This window comes from Protopterus annectens, chromosome 7.part0, assembly GCF_019279795.1.
Source record: "Protopterus annectens isolate FY-2018-M chromosome 7.part0, PAN1.0, whole genome shotgun sequence".
Classification (NCBI taxonomy): domain Eukaryota; kingdom Metazoa; phylum Chordata; order Ceratodontiformes; family Protopteridae; genus Protopterus; species Protopterus annectens.
In genome coordinates this window covers 1,539,114,039-1,539,136,791 of record NC_056739.1, presented here as the reverse complement: position 1 = coordinate 1,539,136,791, position 22,753 = coordinate 1,539,114,039, and the positions used below count along the sequence as shown (strand labels likewise).

At 36.4% G+C, this 22,753-nt stretch overlaps 1 protein-coding gene across 8 annotated transcripts in view; it reads right to left on the bottom strand.

Moving 5' to 3' along the window:
* The window catches only part of IQSEC1 (IQ motif and Sec7 domain ArfGEF 1), a 2,803,266-nt gene that overhangs the window by 56,869 nt on the left and 2,723,644 nt on the right, over positions 1–22,753 (bottom strand). For all 8 annotated transcript variants that reach the window (XM_044078078.1, XM_044078079.1, XM_044078080.1 and 5 more), the window contains 2 exons: positions 14,210–14,335; positions 1,424–1,523 (listed from right to left, as the gene is read on the bottom strand). In XM_044078078.1, coding sequence (XP_043934013.1) covers positions 1,424–1,523; positions 14,210–14,335 — 226 coding nt within the window. The remainder of the gene's footprint in view (positions 1–1,423; positions 1,524–14,209; positions 14,336–22,753) is intronic.

The following is a 22,753-nucleotide window of genomic DNA, read 5'->3' as shown; positions in this document are numbered from 1 at the left end:
TCTTGGGTTTTACCACACCAATTGAAAAGTGTTACAGGTAAGTGGTAAACTTATAAAATAATTTATTCCTAAACCCTCTGAGATATTAAAGAGGTATACATTTCCGCTATATACCAAAAAGTTAACTTAATTGGGTCTTTGCATGTAACCAAACTGAGAAAATTAGCCCCAGGATGGAAAATACATTGCAGTGAAAGATAAGGACAATATGTAGAACAAATGTTAAACAAATAAAAGAAAGTTATAATTAAAAAGTAACATGCCATTTTGATTTGCATTAAATACTGCTTAAGCAGTTGACGCCACAAGTAAAATGTATAAAATATTCCAGTTATGCATTTGACAGGAGAAGATTACAAACCAAAAACATTACAAGTCAGATCACAGTGTCCTTAGACAATAGAATGAAGCAAATATAAGGCGTGCTTGATGTACCTTAGCAAACAAACAGTACATAGTTTCTCAATTTAAATTAAAGTAAAAACAATTTGTGCTTTTAGTAAAAGTTATTAAAAAAGCTTCTTTTCAAGATTTTATAAAATTATCAATGGATGTTCACATATTTTTGCTAAGAAAAGTACAGAATGCCTGAGGTAAACATTTCCTTTAAAAAGTAAAATTTCTTAAAAAGCATGATTGTGAATTTTGACATGGAAGGTGGAAGTGCTATAACTCTTGTGAGTGAATAGAAATCCAGATAAATAACAACTGTGTAACTAAATGATCTTTTGCTAAAAGTATATGGGGGACATTGATGAAAGAGTTGCTTATAATGAACACATTAAAATAAATATTTTAGCAGTAATGAAAGAGATCATCCCATTGCCTGTAAGAGTTGACTAAATAAAATTCACATTAAACTAGAGAAACATTACATAAAAACTGCTGAAACTGAAGCCCTAGTGAAGGTGCTTCTGATATCTTTTGGCATGCAGAGCTCATGCAAATACTGTGAACAAATTCCGTGCAGTATCCTCCCTAAATGATGCGTCTTGTCTTAACAGGCACCTTTTTATTTTCTGATCCTCTCCTTATGCGTAATTATTATTGTTATTATCACTATTGTTTATTTAAAACACATGGTCAGATCAATGCTACTTCTTATCTGCTGGGCCCATTTCTGAATATATTTTGTCTTAACTTAATAATAAGCATACTATTTCACTCATGTGGAAGGCAACCTTTGATACAATTAGTCATAGCATTTTACAGTTTACAGTACATGACGTATGCACAACACGCATCAGCAAAATGCATGGTAATTACATACAAAAAGCTTTGGAATCTTGGCTTTTCATTAATACTTGTCCAAATGAACAGTATAGTGAGTTTTGGCATTTACAGTTAAATACATTTTCAAAATAATTCATACCAAACACAAGCAGCACCAAAAATGAGCACAAGAAATGTGTAAAGCACTTACACTGATTTTCAAACAGAAGCACCTGCATTCCATATAAAGAAAACGACTGCCTGAAGCTGTATGTCACTGAATTTTTCTTTTTCTGGAAGATTTTGGTAACCTGAAATTAAAGTTCAGAAACTACATAAAACAGACACAGAGCATACTATTTGAGGCTGTGACATTTTATGAAAGACATGCATTATTAATTCCACACACTATAACACTCACATCACAACTACAGCACTTATATCAATAAATTAAGCTGTGAGTAATTATTCCACTTTCAAGAAAACACTGTTGTTATAAATTCATACAAAGACAATACCCAAGTAACACTGTCACTGTCTGACTGGATATTCATAAAAAATAACACTGCTGTTTATAAAGATATGTATACAAACTGAAATAACTCTAGAAAAAGGAAGGCAATGTGCGTATGTTTTTTACATTCTCCATTTTTATGACAGTGTCCAAAGTAACTGGTGCAGAACACTTAAGTCACAGCATTTAGCATGCACTTGCTGAGTGGTTGCATGCCTAACAAGCAACTCCTGTCCTGAAAAGAAAACCGAGCTCATCAGTTTTGTAGTGATAAAAAGAAAAAAAAAAACAGAATAGCAACTTTTCTAAAAAAAAAATAAATAAAATGTACTTTATATATATATATATATATATATATATATATATATATATATATATATATATATACACACACACACACACACACACACACATATATATGTATGAGTTTATATTACTTTGAGTTTTTTGGAAACTCAAAATTCATATAGTCAAGACCATATGATCAAGTTTCCAAAACTTTCTTTCTGCGGGGGGGGGGGGGGGTCACCCCCTGCAAATTAAATATACCAACTCTGAGATTGTACTACAGTGGGGAAAAGATGTAATTCCTGATCCCCACTGTACCATGATCTAGGTAGAACTGCTTCAAATGGGAATTTACCCTTTTCCCCATTGTAGTGCAATCTTGGAGTCGATATACATAATTTGCAGGGGTGTGGGGGCACAACCTCCCCACATGGAGGGTGAAGGGCAGCTTACCCCCCCCTGCAAAAATGTAGATTTTTTAATTTTATTTCAAGATTTTGGAAACTCGACCAACCAAAACTCAATGAAGTAATATAAATATATATATATACACATATATATATATATATATATATATATATATATATATATACACATATATATATATATATATATATATATACATATATACATATATACATATATATATATATATATATATATATATATATATATACATATATACATATATATATATATATATATATATATATATATATATACATATAGATATATATATATATATATATATATATATATATACATATATATATGTATAGATATATATGTATGTGTGTGTGTGTGTATGTGTGTGTGTGTGGGGGGTTGCTGTTCACTTTGTTGAACAGTCAAGTTGGAAAGCACTCTTGGTGGAGTGCTGGAGGTATAAAAAATGAAGCTCAAGTGCTTAGGGTTACACTAAGTGTCGGATTGTATTTTAATGCAAAAAATTTTCGACAGAAGCATAGCTGGCTCAATAGCACACTGGGCCGATACCACAGACCATCACTCCTGTGTTCTTTGAGTTAAGAAAAATAAAAAGCACTTCACTGTAATAAACTGACTGGTAAAGTTATGCAATCAGCTTATTACAGTGGGGTATATGCCCCCCTCCCCCCAGCTCTTCCACTGAACAGCACAAAAAAAAAAAAAAAAAAAAAAAGGACATTCCTTCTATTGGCACACCAACTAGGCTAGGTGGTCAGATGCATGACATGCCCTCTTCCTGCTAGCCCTGTCACCAACCTTCCTTCAACACATATTTTATTAAAAAATGTTGTTGTTGTATCTTTCGGCTTTTCCCGATTAGGGGTCGCCACAGCGGAATTCCGGTCTGCTAATGATTGGCAGTAGATTTTTATGTACCGAGTTGCCAGCCCTGACGTACAACCTTCAACGAAGGTACGCCCATTCATGCATATCTCCACACAGAAGACGCTTTAGCTGAGAATCGAACAGGACAACGTCTTACTGTGAGGTGACAACGCTACCGCAGCACCACCACCGCATATTTTATTAAAAAATAAAAAATATATATTCTTTTAAACTTTAGTAGAGTGTGTGAATGCTTGTAGGTTAGGGAAGGGTATAGATTCGGTGTTGTGCATGGGTGCTGGAGTATATGAAGTATGTCTTGAGTAGCCTGCTTAGTGGCAGTTTTATGGAAAGGGGTTTTGATTAAGTAAGGTGTAGGCTGGGGTTAGAGATGGGGCAGTATGTGTATATGGGTGTGTGCACAAGTATCAACATGAACAAGCATTGAAATACAGGAAATTTGCTGTATATGAATTTTTCTATGAAGTGTACTTTAATTAAATGTGTTGTAGATGAAATGTGTTTTTAATGATTTTTTCAGTTGTTTGTGATTAAAAGAAATGGCAATTAAATGAAATGAACTGTACTCATATATATATATATATATATATATATATATATATATATATATATATATATAAATCGTGCATATGGAAAAAGGTGGAAGGAGCCTTTAAAGTATTGGGTATGGAAAATCAATTAGCTATTTAGTGCTGTATAAAATGGGGCTGCCAGATCATGTCAAATTAGGAAAATGGCTCCTCATCCTGAAGTGCATCAAGGGCCAGGGCAGTAGTTCTGATCACATGCTTAAAGGTCTAGTTCGGCTTCATTGTGGATATGGCCTGAGGTAAACTTGGGTAAAGAATATTATTGTTGTTGACACTGAAGGCAAAGCCTGGCAGAGCCTCCTGCTGCAATTTATCATTTTATTTGCCTGAGGAAGGACAGGCTCTTAATAGATGGGTTATATGGACTACAAAGCCTTTTGTGAAGGGACTATTCAAAATGTATAAACACTACACTAAGCTGAGATGTGTCTGATGGATGGTACAGCCCAGGAGTTGCCAAGAAGGGTCCCTGTGTGATCAAAATTCTAGACTTTCAGGTTAGAAATCTGGACCTGCAGGTAGGATGTAATTTAGGGCTCAAAACTGTATAGGCTGGTAAGTGGAAATCATTGATAAAAAACAACACATTATACAAGAGATGTACATACAAAACTTCCTTGGAGACAAAAATCTCACATACAAATGAGGTTGCCAAGAATACATACATTGCATCTCTCACACATACCGCTCATCACACACAGATTGTCTTATGCTAAGGTGCTTAAAAGTAACCTTCCCAACTCTCAATGACCTCCAAAGCCACCCAACAGGAACACTGCTCTTTAGCAATCACTAAACACACACCAAAAGAAGCACCAAACATCTCACATAAGCCTACACCCAATGGTTCCACAGGAGCAAAGCCCATAATGTAAGCATGTAGTTTACCCAATACTGTTATCACTGGGGACTCCATTGTGTAACACACAGATGCTCCACTCATTAGGTTAGACAAGGAGAAGATAATGGTTAGGTGCTTATCTGGAACCGGGATCTACAGTATCACACATGCACTCAAGTCACTGCACCCCAGGTACCAATATGATTCTATCATAGTCCATGTGAGTATAAATGACCTGAGACTTACCTCACTGGACTATATGAAAAGAGATATAATGATCTCTTGGAATGTGTGTCACAGCCAGGTATAAGAGCCTTTCATTAAGCAGCATTCTACTTTCATCAAGGATGATGCCACAGCATGAACATAATAACATGATTGATTTTAATAACTGGCCTAAATTCTGGTGTCACTCCAGGGGTATCCAATAGCTTTCAGCATGAGAGGACATGGACAAAAGACCATGTTGCTTTGCCAACGATGGGCTGCAGCTGCCCCATTAGGCTTTTGGATATTGGCTAAAACTTTATCTAGCCCCTTAGAGCCTTTTTTTGACAATTCCAAAAAGACAAAACTACAGACATAGTGAAAAAGTCTCTGAGTTACTTTAAAGTGTTACTGCTCAGTGCTAGGAGCCTAAATAGAAAACTCCACACTGTTCAAGCCCTCCTGACTCTAGAGAATATAGACATCTATCTATGTCATGACCAACACTTGATTTAAAGTCATAGAAAGTACTCCAGCAGTGCAATGCTACATTGCCTTCCATACATTTAAAGTAACAACAGCACAAACTGTGGCCAAAGGTGAAGGTGTCTTGATCTACATTACCAGCAAATGTGCTTCCAGGTTGGTTAAATAGGATAAAATGATGGAGCTCATCCACATGCAAGTCATAGATAAGGTCCGTCGCCATATCTTGGCTAGCTACAAGTCACTATCTGTGCTTCTTGAGTCTCGTGACTCTTATCATAACCTACTAGAGGCACCCACCATCCAACCAAACACCTTATTCATGGGTGACTTTAAACTACCCCTGTATAGACTGGGAAACTTACACCACCTCAAATTCATAGGTACAACACTTCATGGACTTTATTAACACAGACACCCTAGAACAGTTAGTGCACACTCTAACTAAAGCATAAAAACACAGTAGATCTGGCATTCACCGACATGGGAGAGCACTGCACACCCCCCCCCCCCCCCGTGTCATGTCCTCACTTGTGAGGTTGGATCACAAAGCTGTCTTCTTTGAAGTAAAAATCAATCTGGAAAACCCAGCTAACAGCTAAACTGGCAAAAGTTAGGAATGATTCAAAGGCAACTTACATCCTACTGAGATTTTGTCAAAATTCAAGGCTCTCCTAACCCCGAGACTACAGCTACTTACACAGAATTGGTCACAGAGTCCATATACAGATATGTGAATAGCTGCACAGGGGTTGCCATACCTACTAGAAGTAAACCCAAAGCACACACTAAAAACAAACACTTCTGGTGGGATTCTCATCTAATTAAGTTATATAATGAAAGAAAAAAACTCATGGCTAAAATCAGGAAGAGCAACTCCCTTAAAGATAAGTGCTCTCTTACACAGATAAACAAGAAATGAAGATTTTTAATTAAGTCCAACAAAGCCAACTACAATATCAGGGTAGCATCACAGGCTAAGGACAATCACAAGGCCTTCTTCAGCTATGTCCGAACTTTAAAGGTAACACCCAGCAGTGTGCTGAAATGGTGGTGAAGAGTACCATCTTCACTGATCAGGGAGACAAAGCAAATTTACTGGCTGATAAATACAGCTCCCCCACCCCAGCTCACCTAGGTGAAATCCCCTCCATCATACTGTCCCCAACTATTACCAAGAACCCAGTGCTGGCAGTACTTGCTAAAGCCAAGAACACCACCTCTGTGGGTCCCAACAACATCCTCAGTTGCCTCCTGAATGGTCTAAACATGACTTATCAGGACCCTTGGGGCACACTTCAACTACAGCCTCAAAACAGGCTACATTCCAAATTAATGGAGGACAGGACAGCAGCAGTCATTCTCCTTCACAAGGGTGGAACATCAACTGACTCAGGGAATTAAAGACCCATCGGTCTACTGAGTCTAATGTACAAAGCCATGGAATGAATTTTCATGAAATTGATAAACAAGGACACTGGCAGCCTACAGACACTGGACCCATTGCAATTTGGTTTTGTTAAGGGAAGATCATGCCTAACTAACCTGACTGCTTCTTTGAGAGGGTCAACAAGACAATGGATGAGGGTAAAATAGTGCATACTGCATATCTTGACCTGGCCAGGGCATTCAATACAATACTCCCCTCAGGCATTGTTGACAAGCCCTCTGAGATAGGCATAAATCCTTACGTAACTGGTTTGTTGTTGGCTGGCTCACTGACAGGATCCAAGAAGTCAGGATTGGTGAAACTACCTCCACCAAGAAACTGGTCACCAGCAGAGTACACCAGGACTTTGTACTTTGCCCACTCCTGACTGGCATTTCCTTGTCGGAAACCAAGACTAATGTTCAAGGCCTCTGGCTCACCAACTTCACAGATTACTGTAAATTGGGAGCTATTATAGATTCCAGCCCAAGATACCATCATCTTGCAAGATGGTTTAACACTGACAAATGACTGGTGCCATAAACTAAAACTCAATGCCAAAGTATGCATTATAATGTACTTTGGCAAACTGGCAACCCAAGTTAATTAATCCTTCAATAAAATACCCCTAAGTGTTGCCCCACTAGCAAGGGATCTGTCCAACACATAGCTACGACAGTAAGAAAATCATTTTATGTCACCCAGTTGTAGGTAAGGATAATTCATTACAGTACCACTCTAGTCAGACCTTATCAGATATGAGTACAATGCCCCCTTTGGCATGTATCTAATCAGACATTTCTACACTTGGAATGCCCACAAAGGTTTCGCACAAGTAGAATTCAGGGCATGAAAGCCCTGTCTGATACTGATTGCCTGAAGGCTCTGTCTCTGTCTTCTGTCTTTTACAGGCTGCTGAGAGGGGAACTTTGCCTGGCTTACAGGGTTTCCTCTGATCCAGCCCTGACGTATCAGTTGCCCATACACAAAATAAACAGCACTAGAAACACTAGATGCAGGGATCTCAACTTTGACTGTGACATAAACAGAATGTGCTGGGGAGCCAGATGTGTCTCCCAAAGGATCCCCGTACTATGGAATAGGCTCCCCATTCATGTAAAACAGGGTTTATCCCTGACCCTATTCAAACAAAGTCATAAATTTACCCCTGGACTGGCCCCCCCATGTCCCTTTGGACAGAGGTCATGAATAAGAAAAGTATTATCCTAACACTCCCCTACAAATCCTTTACTTACCTCCCTACTAATATGCCCCCCCCCCCCCCACCAGCCATGACAGTCTGGATCCAAATAGGTTTGTGGTGCTGGCTAGGCTTATTAGGGTCCTAGTGGTCATTAGCCTGGTTAAAATTTATGAAATAATACCAATAGGTCTGTGGAAAAATGTAAACAGATGGTAGATACTTTTGTGCAGGATTCTGATTCAGCATAGATTTTCTTCTCCAAAATCACATCTATTTTACATTATATTACATGATCTAAGCAGAATGAAGAAGGAAGCAGTTAGCCTATTTTGCCTACCCGAGTGTTACAGCTAGCCAAAGGCTTACTTTCAATCTAACCTGTCAGCATTTCTAAGCTGCTTTAAAAGACCTAATTGCCTCAGCATCTACCACAAATTTCAATAACTGATTGCACATGATGATTACATATCTGTAGCAATGCACTTTCTCATATCAAAATTAAACTACACTTTGTCTACTGGTCAAATCCTGCTATCCCCACCCTATCCTTTTTTCTCAGAGTAAGCCAATTAATCGTCCCCTTCATGAATTACACATCTGTATAATATGTTACACAGCTGTATAAAATGTTACACATCTGTATAATATGCTCCCCTGTCTTGTCTCTATTTTGGCAGAGAATGATGATCCCTTAGCCTCACCTCATGTTATGTTCCCCTTACCATCCTAACTGACATCCTCTGTATCATCTCCAGAACTTTACCTCCAGTTTTCACACTTCTCAATTCTTCCAAATTTTGTCTCATATTTTTGCCTTGTTCCTCATAAAATACTTGATTTTCGGATAAATCACCAGGGTTACAGTTAGTCAGTAATGCTAGACAGAGTTTCATGCTTATTGTTATTCAGATTATGTTCATTGATTCAAAACATGTTGTTCTATTAACTTTTTAGGTGAAATTTTGAAAACTATCCCCAGTTTTTTTATTTTGGCTTTGAATGGAATTCTTCAGGTATGAGTCCTTGTAATGCCTTCAGAAATGCTCAGAGATCTCCATCTGCATTACTAATAAGTGTCTACCAAGGGGGCATTATCACATTCCTTTCTCAGGATTCCAACTACAGATGGATACCTCAGTATCTGAGTTGCCTTTGTTTCCACATGCTGATCCAAACAGTTTATGCTTTCTGTTACAATAATCCCAGATTCTTCATTTTCAGAAAATTATTTGCAAGTGTCGTCCAGGCACCTTGTTTATCTCTGGATTATCTTTCAGGTACATCATTCTACCTTCATACAGACTGAAATGTAGCTGACATCTTTTAGAGTTGCCTCATCTCTACTTTTCCCAATCTGCCATATCCTAAAGCCTTATGCATGTGCAAAATGAGTGACAAAGTACTCAATGCCCTGTATGAGCTTAATGATAAACATTATATATGTCTGTCACATGACTGAGTCCCGTGACGTGAGAGACCTCCTGTTACCTTCTTACCTTCCGATAGCTTTAAACCACCCTTCAGGTTTTAACAAATAACTATTGTTTTGGTCAGAAAGTGTACAATGAGTTTCTTTACACAGCCTCAGTAACTACTAATCAAAGTAAAAAAGCTTTTGATACTGACTGATTTCTGAAAGATATGTAACAGCCATATATCTGTTTCCAAGCTGCCAGCCAGAAAGGGTGATTTCAACAGTGAAGCCACACATTTCAGAGACTAAAAAATGTAGTTGCTCAGTGAAGTCCATATGTAGTGTAAGGCTGCATGATATACTAAACTTAACTGCACATTTCTGACATTCTTGTTATGAGCGAGGAAAGTACTAGAATTAGTACTGCATCTTTTTGTTCAGCAAATTGGATTTCTAGTGCCGAGCACATTGCTGAGGGAATGCATTTTTAAAATTAATTTCTTTGGTCTACATTTGCTGGCACTATGATTGATTATTCCACTTAACATTAAAGACTGAGTCAGCTCAGTGAAATGCCATTCTTGGAGTGTGTGACACACTGAATGTCTAATTAAACTATACGGTTAAAATGCCTCATAGTAGCTATAGAAAGAATACTTAAGTTACTACCTTGTTTACTGTTCGGTGTCACACCATGGACACATACTACAGGGATATTAGACTAACATAAAAGCATTTTAGCACTATATAAATAAAGTTACGCAGAAATTAAAGTCATATAGTCATGAAAGGCACAGCATAACATTGCCACACTCTTAGTGAAATACAAAAATCTCAAAGATATCCTAGAGGCTTTAATAAATAGAAAAAGCTGGATCTGCAGAAATAATGCCTTGTACTTTGCATTTCTTTCAGAGTTAATGTCTGTGTATTCACAACTGTAGCCCTTCACTTTTTATACATCACTGATCTTTGAATGGACTCATGGTGCTTGAAACAAGAACAGGAAAGTGTGCTATCTATCTAGCCCCCACTAACATTCCTCTTCGAATTCTACTCTTTACCATCACAGGGCCCTGCTTCTATTTACTGCTGCATTTAACAGACATAAGAGGACAAAGGGCTTGCCGTCACACATGGTGCTCAATTTTGTTGTTAGAGTGACTTGAATTTATGAACATATGGCTTCATTGAGTAGCTTTCTTTGAAATGAAGCAGAGAACACAATATAGGAGTTGCAGTCCTAGGATCTATGCACCATATGCACATCAGAGCATCCTGTAGAGCCTTCAACAAGACCAGCAGAAACACTGTCTACTTAATGTAAAAAACACTGAAAAGGGTGGAAGCTTGTTGTAGAATGGACAGCCATGAAGAGAAGCAAGACCCACCTCAAGGACAGACATTCCCTGTGGGCGGTTGGTTAACTCATCTTCCTATACTATGCATAACCTGAAAAAAGCTAACAACAGCAACAGTCATGCCTACAACTTGGAAAAGTGATAAAACCTCCAATGGCTCACATGTCATGAACCTCAGAGCAGCAGAACAGCACCACTCGGGGAGACACAGAATACCCCCTGAGTGCAGGGATAGGCTCCGGCGCCTTACAAACCTTAACAAGATAAGGCAAGTATGAATGAATAAATCAATTGGGTAAGTGAGCAGGTCCTCCATATACTCTGTTTTACCTACGAAATGTGCTACAAAGGCAAGAATAACACATGCATACCCAGCTATTTAACCAATATATTTTAGAAAGGTAGGATAAAATTGAAATTTAGAAAATCCAGCTAGACATTGGGAGGGCATGTAGACTTTACATAAGCAATAACCAGAGGTCATAATAAACCTGAAAGTATGAAGCAAAAAAACCTTAAGTACTGAGGACCTGTGCTGCCCAGCTACTTGCTACATGTTAATAGCTTTCAGGTGTGCACTTTCAAATAGAAGACAGCTTAGTGTCAAAGTGAAGTCCCAAACAGAAATGCAGTTTCCTAACTGCAGCAATCGACTAGGAAGTCCAAAGAAAGCCCACATAAGCCAGTGGAAAGGGAACTGTTCATTTATCAACACATCAGATGAACACATCATACCACTGCAGTAAAGCAAAGCAGCGGGAACTGGCAGTGGGATGTGGGATCTTTGTGGAGACACCTCTTGCAGGCAGATGGAAGGAAAGAAACAGCATTTATTTAAAAAATACCACTGCATTATGCTCTCTTCTGTGACGTTATGGGGAATGCACATCAGAAATAACACAAAGAAAATAAATGCAATGTAGAAAACAGTGACAAAAATGACAATGTTTTACACCGAATTTCTTACAAGAGATAGGAGAGAGACTAAGGACAAAAATGAGCGTTCTTGTTAGTCTTACTTTCATATTAAGTAAATGTTTTGCAAACATAGTTTGTGATAAGATTACAGAAAGCATGCAAAATCTTGATGAGTAGCAACATGGTTCTATTTTGGGTGCTTTTGTAACAAATGTGGTGCACTTTTAACAACCAGTTTGGGAAGCAATAGATCAGGTCTTGTCAGTTGACGTGGTGTACTAAGATTTGGAAAAGGCGTGTGATTTAGTACCTCATAAAGGAGTTAGGAATGCAATGTCTAACTTTAATGTTTATTTCGGTTTGGCATTAGAAGTTCGAAGTGGGTTCGGTCGAACCCACTTCAGTTGAAGTCAGGAGGCCGAATGGCGACAACGTCCAACCTGACATAGTGAAAGCATGACTCTCGCCCCCATCTTAACCCATGTTAAAACCCATTCTGAGATTTATGGCGAGTCATATTTCGACAATGTCGGAATTCGACATTGTCGTTTCAGCGGAAGTGGGTCAGTAATTCCATCATTCGATGGAGTCTGGTTCGACCTTCTCATGGTAAACTATTTCTTACATCGCATTCAATGTTAATTATTGAAACTCTTTAGTCTCAATTGAGGCTTTTTATGCATTTGCCTCCTACCAATGTATGATAACAGATACCTGGAAGTCACCACTATAACAGGTAATGGAGGGGAGGTAACTATATGACATCAACTTCATGTAAAATGAGCACACATGACTACTTGTGAGTGGGATCAGGAAAACTCACAAATCGTGCTTGGATGACAGTTGTTGGAAATATTTATGTCTGATTTCTGAAAGCAGAAGGGAGTATGAGCAATATGTTTGCAGAAAAGACAGCTGGAGGTTACAGTTGCAAATATGAATGATCATGCAATATTACAGACGTATTTGGATAAAAATGAGGCATAGTCTAGGAAATAGAAAATGAGTTTTAATATCAAGTCTCAGATTCTTTATTTTAGTAGTAATAATCTCACATACCCATGTGCAATGGATGGATCACTGAATCCCACTGAGGAAATATAGAGACCTTGAACTTACTGCTAATAGATTTAAGTTTTGAAGATAATTTACTGGGATTGGTATAAAGAAAAGTTATGCCACCATTAAAGACATTCTTTGTAATATTTCTAGTAGGGATGATGCTGCCTTAGTGCTGTTATCAGTGTGTGGGCTTATAAGGAGGTTGGAATGTATCTAATTTTTTTTTTTAATAAAACAAATAGATAAGACACATGAGTTATCAGACTAGGCTACAAAGCTTGGGATTGTTCACTATGAATTTTAGGGCTGTAAGGTGTGAATTTATTTTGAATTTTAAATGTAAAAACACTAACATTATGCATCAACAGTGACAGTAGAGTTTAATAAACATTCCTGAATAATAATAAATTATGGTTGACTGGTGGAAGTGCCCAAGTTTAGTAAAGAAATAAACAAAAACAGTTTCCATATAAGAGCAGGAATATTGTGGAATGTGAATTCAAATAAGAGTAAGAATGCTGGATAATTTGCAATTATTTAAGAGGGAACTAGATGGAAAGATTACAAATAGAGCTTATGATTATACACTGGTAGGAGGCAACACACAGAAAGTCTCAGATGAGGCTTTAGAGCTTCAATAATTAACACTGAATGCTACCTAACAAAATAAAGCAGCACCTGATGGTCTCACTATGTGCACAAATGTATTACATTTATTCCAAGAACTGGAAAAACAGTTGTGACCCATGAGTTCATCAGTGACATTAAAGAATGTGCTTGGTCACAGATATCTGGAAGTCACTATTGTAACCCTACTGAGGGGAGGGTACTATTATGACATCAAGTTCATGTAAGATGGACACACAAAACAATCAGTGAGTGGGATCAGGAAAACTCATAGAGCCTGCTTATAGCAGGTTATATATTCTGTACTGACTAAAGCATAGCTTGAAATTCATGTACATATCTTCTTATTTGTACACTTTTTCAGCTTTTCAGCTCAAGTAAGTTCAATGTTAAGGCAAACACCACATGGATAACATGACAATGAAATAATAGGTGACCATATTGTTATTCTTCGTCTGTGAACTTACAATAACCATGTACCTGGGGCCTTTAGTATCTCAGCAGTTACTTCAATATTTATAAACATCAAATATCTTAGCTTAAGTGCTGCTAATGGAACTCAGATGCAAGACTTTTGACAGCAGGGACATAAATGCCTTTGTGCTTAAATAATGAGCCACAGTTTCAATTAATCTGCCTGACGTTGTGTGTGTATAAATGTACAGAAACGCTGGGCATGGAATTCTTATCTACATCAATGGAAAAAAAACTCCGCACTTACCACAAGGAGGTCATTAAACAGGAAGATTTCTCGCTGATGTAGTCCAAGTTTTTGTGGTTTATTTGGGTCTGGAACTTCAAATAATCGACAGTAACAGACAAGCCTGCGATGTGGCAATGACAGCACCTGTAGTTTTAGAAACAGACAGCATGTCAACCCAAACAAGGCACTGGCATCTGATTGAAATGAAGACTGTCTCATGATTACAGACAAGATTACTTCACCATCTCCATCTATGATAAAATTTATGGCATTAAAACTTGTGTGACAGTTCTATAATTAAAACTACTCATCTATGATTAGTCCAGCTTTGGATAAAGTTTATAGAAATATTAATACTTACGTGACACAAAAAAAAAGAATTAGGTCAGTAGCACAAACAAATGAAGACCTAACTATGACCTAGATGACCTACTATCCCAGCCCAGGCACTGGAGAAGCCAACTGGTGGGAGAGGTGGGAAAGTTGTCGTGTTCCAAGTAAGACACGGAAGCTGGCTTGCACATTGCTGATGGAGGTGTTAGTTAGCTATTGGGGTTGGCAGGGCAATCAAAGAGCATGTCACTACTGAAGTGGCCACAGCCTCACAACAACCAAGTACATGCATCTGCCTGGAAGCACTGCCTAGCATGGAGGGATGGGGCTGGGTAATAATAATAATAATAATCATCATAATAATAATAATAATAATAATAATAATCATAATAAAAAAGTCCTATGAGCATCATTGTGATTTTTTCACAATAGGCTGTTATTTCGTTTTCATCTCCCAAAATCTGCTCACAGAAAGTAAGTCACCCATCCAGTAAAATAAATGCTTAAAAGGCTTTTTAACTGATGTAGAAGACTTGAAGTTTGAGGGGGGTACTGGTAATCTGCTAACAGGTCCCCTGACGCAGGACAAAAATCATCTTGGGAGAAGATGATTAGTCTACTTACTAGCAGGACATTTTAATGTGAAACACAAAGAGCAGTGCTAGACAGGACACCCTTTCAGTTGCTTTTTAAGGAAACAGCTAATACTTTTTACAGTAATGTTAATAATTGCTATTGCTAATGCTTATTTTACTGCAAAGTGACACCATAAGAAAGGTAGTTTTCAGAAATTTTAAAATAAATAAATTTTGTCTTACAGGGTTCTTTATTTAATCAAGCTTAATTTAAGTGAAAGGACAAGTCTAGGTCAATACTGGAGATCGACAGTAGTTACCCTTAAAATGAGAAATGCACCAACCACTGGCAGAGACGATGAAGTAATAGAGGATAGTAAATAATTTTAAGTAAGCAGATAGAAATAGCTGTTTAATAAATGTTACCCATTATAAAACATTTATAGGAAAGTGATGGAAGGAAAAAGAGAAACAACTGAGCCATATTAAAACAAAATAATTTACTAAAATTCAGTGCTGTTCTATAAAATTATTTTGTGAATTACATATAGTTAAAAGTCACACACATGCTACACTTTAAAAAGCTCTCCAGGAGAAACAGAATAATCTTGAAAATGTGGCAGGGGACATGAGCATCCGAATACTTACCCTCCAAGATAAAGTTTTCTGCAGCTTCAGTAGCTGTAGAACTGCTCTACACTTTTACATGAGTAACTGTTTTCTCTTTATCCTATGCTAACCTTTGTCCCATATAGTAGAATCAGTGCTCAAGCACCAAGGTGTGCAGGATACAGTATACCAGCAAGGGAATTACTGGATTTAGGTAAAAACCTGGTCTAACTTTATGTGCAATAGCAAACTACAAATGCATTCCCACTCTGGCAGATGGCACAGAGGGTTAAGGCTATGAACTATAGTTTCTAAGGTACAGGCTTTAATTCTTTCAGTGCTCAGTTGCTTACTGTGTGACCTCGAGCAAGTCACTTAAGAAGACACTGCTTAGAAGTGACTAGGAGTTTGGGCTTGTTCCCTAGACTGCAAGCATTTTAACTAATGAAACCAGATAAATTCCTGGAGTTCTGTTGTAATTTCTAACTGACATGAAAACCACCTAATAATTCTTAACTGGTGTTGACATTTTCCAGGTATACATCAGCTTAGGTAATCTGCTTTGAGACTTGCAATTGTTGAAAGAAAAAAAGCTAAAAACTTTACAGCTGTGATTAATATCTTTCTACTATCAGTGCACTCGAAGGACCTTGCTGGCAGGGAATATACCCAAGTGCATTTAACTGCTGCTGATCAAAGGCCAATTATGCAGAAAGACAAAAAGAGGCCTAGACAGAACACAGATGTTAAAGATGTTAAAGAAAGTTAGCCAGTGGCTTAGGTTGACTGCAACGGCATCAGGTGGAAATGTTTTTGACTTAAAGTCATAGCAATACTTTTTCCTTTACTAAAAGAACATCATCACTTGAACTAATGTCAGATCTCAAGCCTTTAAGAAACCATAATACACTGATACTGACAATCAAAATGCAATACCTTCCCCAGAAAGAGATATAGACAAAATGGATTCTGTAGGCACTGTGGTATAGATGATAAAGCTCCAATTATGATTAAACCAATCTGGAAGAAGTTAAATGGGAGTGGAGGGAGGAATGATAAGTGTTAGCCTGCTTCATTTCTCCTGGTGGGTGGGAGTGTAGTTATACACAAAACAATTCCACCTAAGCAGAGACCTGCCCCAAAAGACACTCCATTCAGTGGCTGGAGTACTTGTCTTCAATAGCCCCTAAAAAGCCTTAGAGAACGGGCAATGTGCATATCTTCACCATGATTGAAGAATGAACGTTCACCAGCTGGGTGTTAATAAACAGGTAATGTGCAGTACAAACAAGTTTGCTGTTTCATTGCAGCATATTAAGCAGCTGTGAGACTAAGAAAGAAAAAAGCAAATGGCTGCCATTGTTACACATGCAAAACACAAATCTGCTGTTTAGTGAATGTAAAAATTAAAAAATTAATAAATAAAAGACAGAAATGTGCGTGGATGTACATCTAACTGTGTGTGTGTGTGTGTGTGTGTGTGTGTGTGTGTGTGTGTGTGTGTGTGTGTGTGTGTGTGTGAGAAAGAGAGAGTACAAGTGCAAGCATTCCCTAAAAAATAAGAAGAATGAAACTCTAATGTCTGCCATTACTGACTGATGTTAACCCTTTCTGATTTACCAGAAAATCAATCCTTCTACAAGGGAGAGCGATAGCAGCAAAATGTTGCACAATTAGGTACAGTAAAGAGGCATGAATGGTTGGGAGAGTTGCAAAGCCTTGCATTCCATAACTTTTGTCATGAATTTACTCACTCAATGAGTGGGGTGTATTTACTCATCAAAGTAGATGCAACTGCTGCGCGCGTGTGTTTCTAATTGTATGTGTATGAGTCTGCCTGTCTGTGCTTCTGAACTTATATTTTGAATGTGAAATGTTTCCTCCAAACACAATTACATGTGCTACAAGTTTGAAACATTAGGCGAAGAAACTATTTTATATAAAAAATATTAAAAAGTATACAACAACAATAAAAAGTTAAAGATGAAATAGTTTAACAGCTCATTATTTAAGTGCAATATTGCTCTCTAGGGTGTGTGCTATTGGGGAAATAATGCCCTTCCTGGGCTCTAGAGATCCTTTGTACATCATAACAGTCCTTAGCAGAAGTTATTTCCCCAGTACCACACACACCTTGGAGGGCATTACTGCTTGCATATATAATACCTGCCATCATCAGAAAACATAAGTCTAAGGATAAAGAAAGCAAAGAAAATAACATAACTTCTGTTGCAGGAAAGAAAGATTCCTGGGAAGAAAAATTGTTTTTGAAGTTACCTTTTATTCAGAATTATACCTCTAATTTAAGAAGAAGAGGACATGGTGTTCACTTTATACCAGAATACTGATGAAAATAATGCTGACCTGACTCTCCTCCAGATAAGCTATGTCACATTCATGACTGTCCAGCTGAAAGGTAAAATACTAAGTAAAGCTAGATAGAGTAATAGCATATATACCAAGGATGAGAAAGCCACAAAACAGCCCCATTTCATACTCATGATATTCTTCAAGGTAACTAAAGATAACACATACTGAGTTTTTATTACTGACAAAGGCTTTTAGTGCACTTTGTGATGGAGTTTGCATATAATCACATTTTGGTAGTCACCTTTTTGGTGGTTATGTAGGAATGGGAAAGACAAAAACTGGGATTTTTTTTTTTTTAGATTTTACTGGTCTGATATTATGAAGGTTTGTTCAACTTGATCAGAATGTCAAAGGACAGTACAGATTTAGGGTTAAAGAATTCTTTGATACCCTTGTGTATTGTGGAAGACTCGTATGGAAAAATAGCATTGAGCATTGTAGGCCTACTTATATATCTGAGTAATGGCTGAAGTTCTTTAAGGTAGTACTCCTTTATAAAGTTAATACAGTGTCTAGTCCAGTATTGTCCTTGTCTACAGTAATAATTGCACATTATATTTTTATTGATATAATGCAGGTGTCACACCTCTGAATGCCATTCTGTATACCTCTCTGAGAGAATGACATAGAACAGATATCCGCAGCGTAGTATAAAATACTACTTATTACTCTGTAACTTATATCAAGATCCACTGCAATACAGGGCTTTACAATTGAAACTCTAACTTTTGAAGATTCCTAAAAGTAGGTTCACTGGTTAAGGATGATACAAGATGCAATGTCACTAATCATTCTTTTGGTGTTATAATTATACTGAGTTTGGTGATTAAATAACTATAGTTAATAAAACAGGCACTATCTATTACACAGAGATATTATACAATGCTGAATAACAAAAAAGACCTGTGTGTTACATATGATACAGAAATATAAAGAAAGAACATACTTTAACAGTTATGATTATAAATCTAGTAACTTTAACATAACATATATGTGTTTTTTTCTTTTGTGAGCCAATGCTCTAAGTGTACATTTTTACAGCATTTCATTTAGATCAAAGAAACTTAATTTATAACACATTTAAAGTAATATCATACATAAACATTTACGTGGATGGAAGAGACTCATCATTTAGTAACCATCTGAACTGTGGAATACAGCTGTCTGACTCTTTAGTATTTAGAATTTGTATTAACACCGACATTCAGGAGAGTCAATCGATAAGATGTGTATTACAAAGCAATAGTTTAAGATATTTTTATTTTGAAATGATAAAAAATAAACATGTATTTAATATTATTAATCTAAAAAAATAATTCTGTTGGGGAGTTTATTTTAACTTTATTATTAGAAATTTTATTATAGTATAATTAATACTACTTGAATTTAGATATGCTGAAGTCTGAAACTGGTTATTGAGAAAGAGATTGATAGCAGGAGAAAGCTTTACATCTAATATATTTTGATAAATAGTTAATTCTTAGAGGTAGTAGCAACAGAAATGGATTGGGTAGTATTAGGGTGATGACTCAGGGTGGTTTGTATGAATACTTTATCAAACTAGGAATATTTTATTCCATGTTAGGTGGCATAAATATTTTTATAATTAGCTTGTCATTAGTTAGGTTCATAATTTTGTCCATAACAATATATATTACAATCAATTATAGTTTGTTTCAAAACCATAACTTATCTTTTTTAGAACAGTTGTATTTTAAAGCTGTCAGTGTATAAATGTATTTCACTGAATGTTAATGGTCTTAATAATCCCATGTATAGAGGTAGTTTAATTAACTATCTTAAAATAAAGCCAATATTGTTTTCTTAGAAGAATTTAGATAAGCTGTTATTCAAAGATTATGCAGTACTTGTGGACTCACATTATAGTTCTAAAAGGAGAAGCACTATTATACTTTGGAAGAAATCTTTGACTATGCCTAGAGTTGTCAATTCTTACTCTGTTAAACTGGTATGATGGGTCTGGTAGTACTTGAGATCAGTAAGAAATATTACACACTTATGAATGTTTATTACAGTCCTGAATTGGTTCTAAGGTAGCACAAACAAATATTTAGACATTATAACCTTATATGTGAAATGAGAAATTGTATTGGCTGTTGATTTTAATTGCATTTTATCACACAGAGATACCATCAAGGACAAACATCCCAGAATATCTGCCACTGCCAAACAATTAAATTATTTCACAAACATAATGATTCTAAAAGATATTCATGAATTAAAATTGACAATTTTCCCCTAATTATACTCATTATTCATTCAGATTTGGTAATGAAACAAATATAGATACATTTTTTATATCTAACGGGTTATATTCTAAAATTGATGAAGTAGTAACAATTTCATGTCCTTTGATCATAATGCCATTACTTTTAATTTTAATGTAAAATCTAATGACTTGGTTTTTTGGCAAATAATTCTAGCTTATAATACAAAAGGAAAGGATTTAAGGAATGTTTTTAAAGGAATTACATTTTTTATGGAATTTAACAACAATGGTGAAGTTACTGATGCTATTTTATGGGATACGTTTAAAGTTTATTTATGTGGTAGAGTTAAGAGTTGGTATCTTTCAAAAAAAAGGAATAGGACAATGAATTAATTGTTTGTTTTGCAATCAAAAATTGATAAATTGAAGTTAAACTTAAAACCTAATGATAAGACTACAAATTTTGAACTGAAAGCATTGAATCAGAAATACATAAAAATATTAAATCATAAAGTCTCAATAAACACAGAAAAACTTAAATTACAATCATACTCTATTAATCCCAAAAATTTACATAGATTAGCCATTAGATCAAAACATTAAATAATATAAAACATATTAAAGAGATTACACATAAAATTAATAAAGAGCTCAAAAAAGCAATATATTTAAAGGATATATTAGAAGCTTTTAGGAAACATTATGAATCAATTAACAATAGTAAATCAACTCTAGATAACAGTGACCTGATAGTTTTCTAAAGGAAAATATAAAATATAAATTAACAAAAGAGCAAAATGCTATACCAGATAAATCAGTCTCTTTCAGGGAATTAAAAGAACAAATTAAAAACATAAAAAAGAATAAGGCCCCTGGTCTAGATGGCATAACTCCAGCAATATATAAAATAATTTTTGATAATTTTGTTTATTTTATTTATTTTACATTTGTTGACCAAGAAATTCTGACTGAACTAGGTCCATTTTCAGCAGAGGCCCAAGGAGAAATGCTCCAGATTGGTTATCAAATAGTAATATATTTATACAGAGTTGTAAAAACAAACAAGGTACATTATACATCAAACAATCAGATATTCACATTGAACTATAGAGACAGTCACAACACTTTTCAGCAATTAGATACATTACAAATAGCAAGGATTAGGAGGTATATTCAGTCTGGAAAATAGCTGTTTGAGTTTTAGTATTGTAGAGCATTATAGTGAATAGCTTGGTAGTTGTTCACAGGTATATAGGGGAGGGGATAGGAAAACTTAAGTTTAGTAATGCATGGATATAGCCAGGTATTCATCAGATGTGATTTGATGGACTTTTTGAAGTGTGAACTGGTGGAGGCTGAGGTAAGTGAAGGAGGATGGCTATTCCAGTTTCTAGCCAAGGTATGGGAGTATAGTGATTTTCCTGCAGTATTGTTTGCCTGAGTGATGCTGAGGAGAGCTTTCTCACTAGAGCCAAGAGGGCGATTTGCTGTGTAGTGAGTAAGTAGTTGAGTTAATGATGGGGTTTTATCAGGATATTTAAGGATGTTGTAGACAGTGACTAGCTGGTGGTAGTTAAGTAGTTGGGGTAGTTCTAGCCATTGTAGGTTCCTTAGAGCTTGACAGTGATGTGTTCTGAAGATGGAGTTTTTAGCAAACTTGGCAATCTTGTTGTAACATGACTCGAGTTTGTCAAGGTCAGTTTTTCTGATGTTGGTGAAAATTAATGCTGTGTAGACAATAGGTGAGTCTGGACTAGGGTAATTCTTGCTTGATCTGAGAGGAAGATTTTCTGCCTGTAGAGGGTACCCATTTTTGTGAACCTTTTTGATGGTTTGGGAGATGTGAACATCAAAGTGAAGGTTATTGTCAATTTCAATGCTGATAAGTTTGGTATAGATAGAAGGGAAAATGGTAGTGCCATATTTGGAGGTGATGGTAAAGGAAAGAGGAGTGGTCTTTGATTTGTTGGGGTAAATAGGAGTAGCTTGGTCTTATTGGTGTTTAGGATGAGTTGGATACCAGAGATCCATTTTTCTACAGAGTTAAAGGTTTCCTGGGTGAGTTGTTGTAGAATGGAAGGAGACTGGGCTGTGCAGATCAAAGCTGAATCATCTGCATATTGAATCAGTGTGGCATGTTGGGTTGAGATATGTAGATTATTGGTAAAGACAGAAAAGAGAAGTGGGCCCAGTATTGAGCCTTGAGGCACTCCTATGGTAGTTGGCAGTTGAGGGAATAGTACACCTTGCCATTGGACAGATTGTTGCCTGTCAGATAGGTAGCTTCTGAACCAGGCTAGAGTAGATGGGGCAAAGGACAGGGAGACTAAGGAGTGTAGTAGAATTGTGTGTGAGACCATGTCAAATGCTTTGGATAGATCCAAGAAAATGGCAGATGTAAAGTTATTGTTGTTCCTGTGTAGGTTAATTAGATTAGTAAAAGAG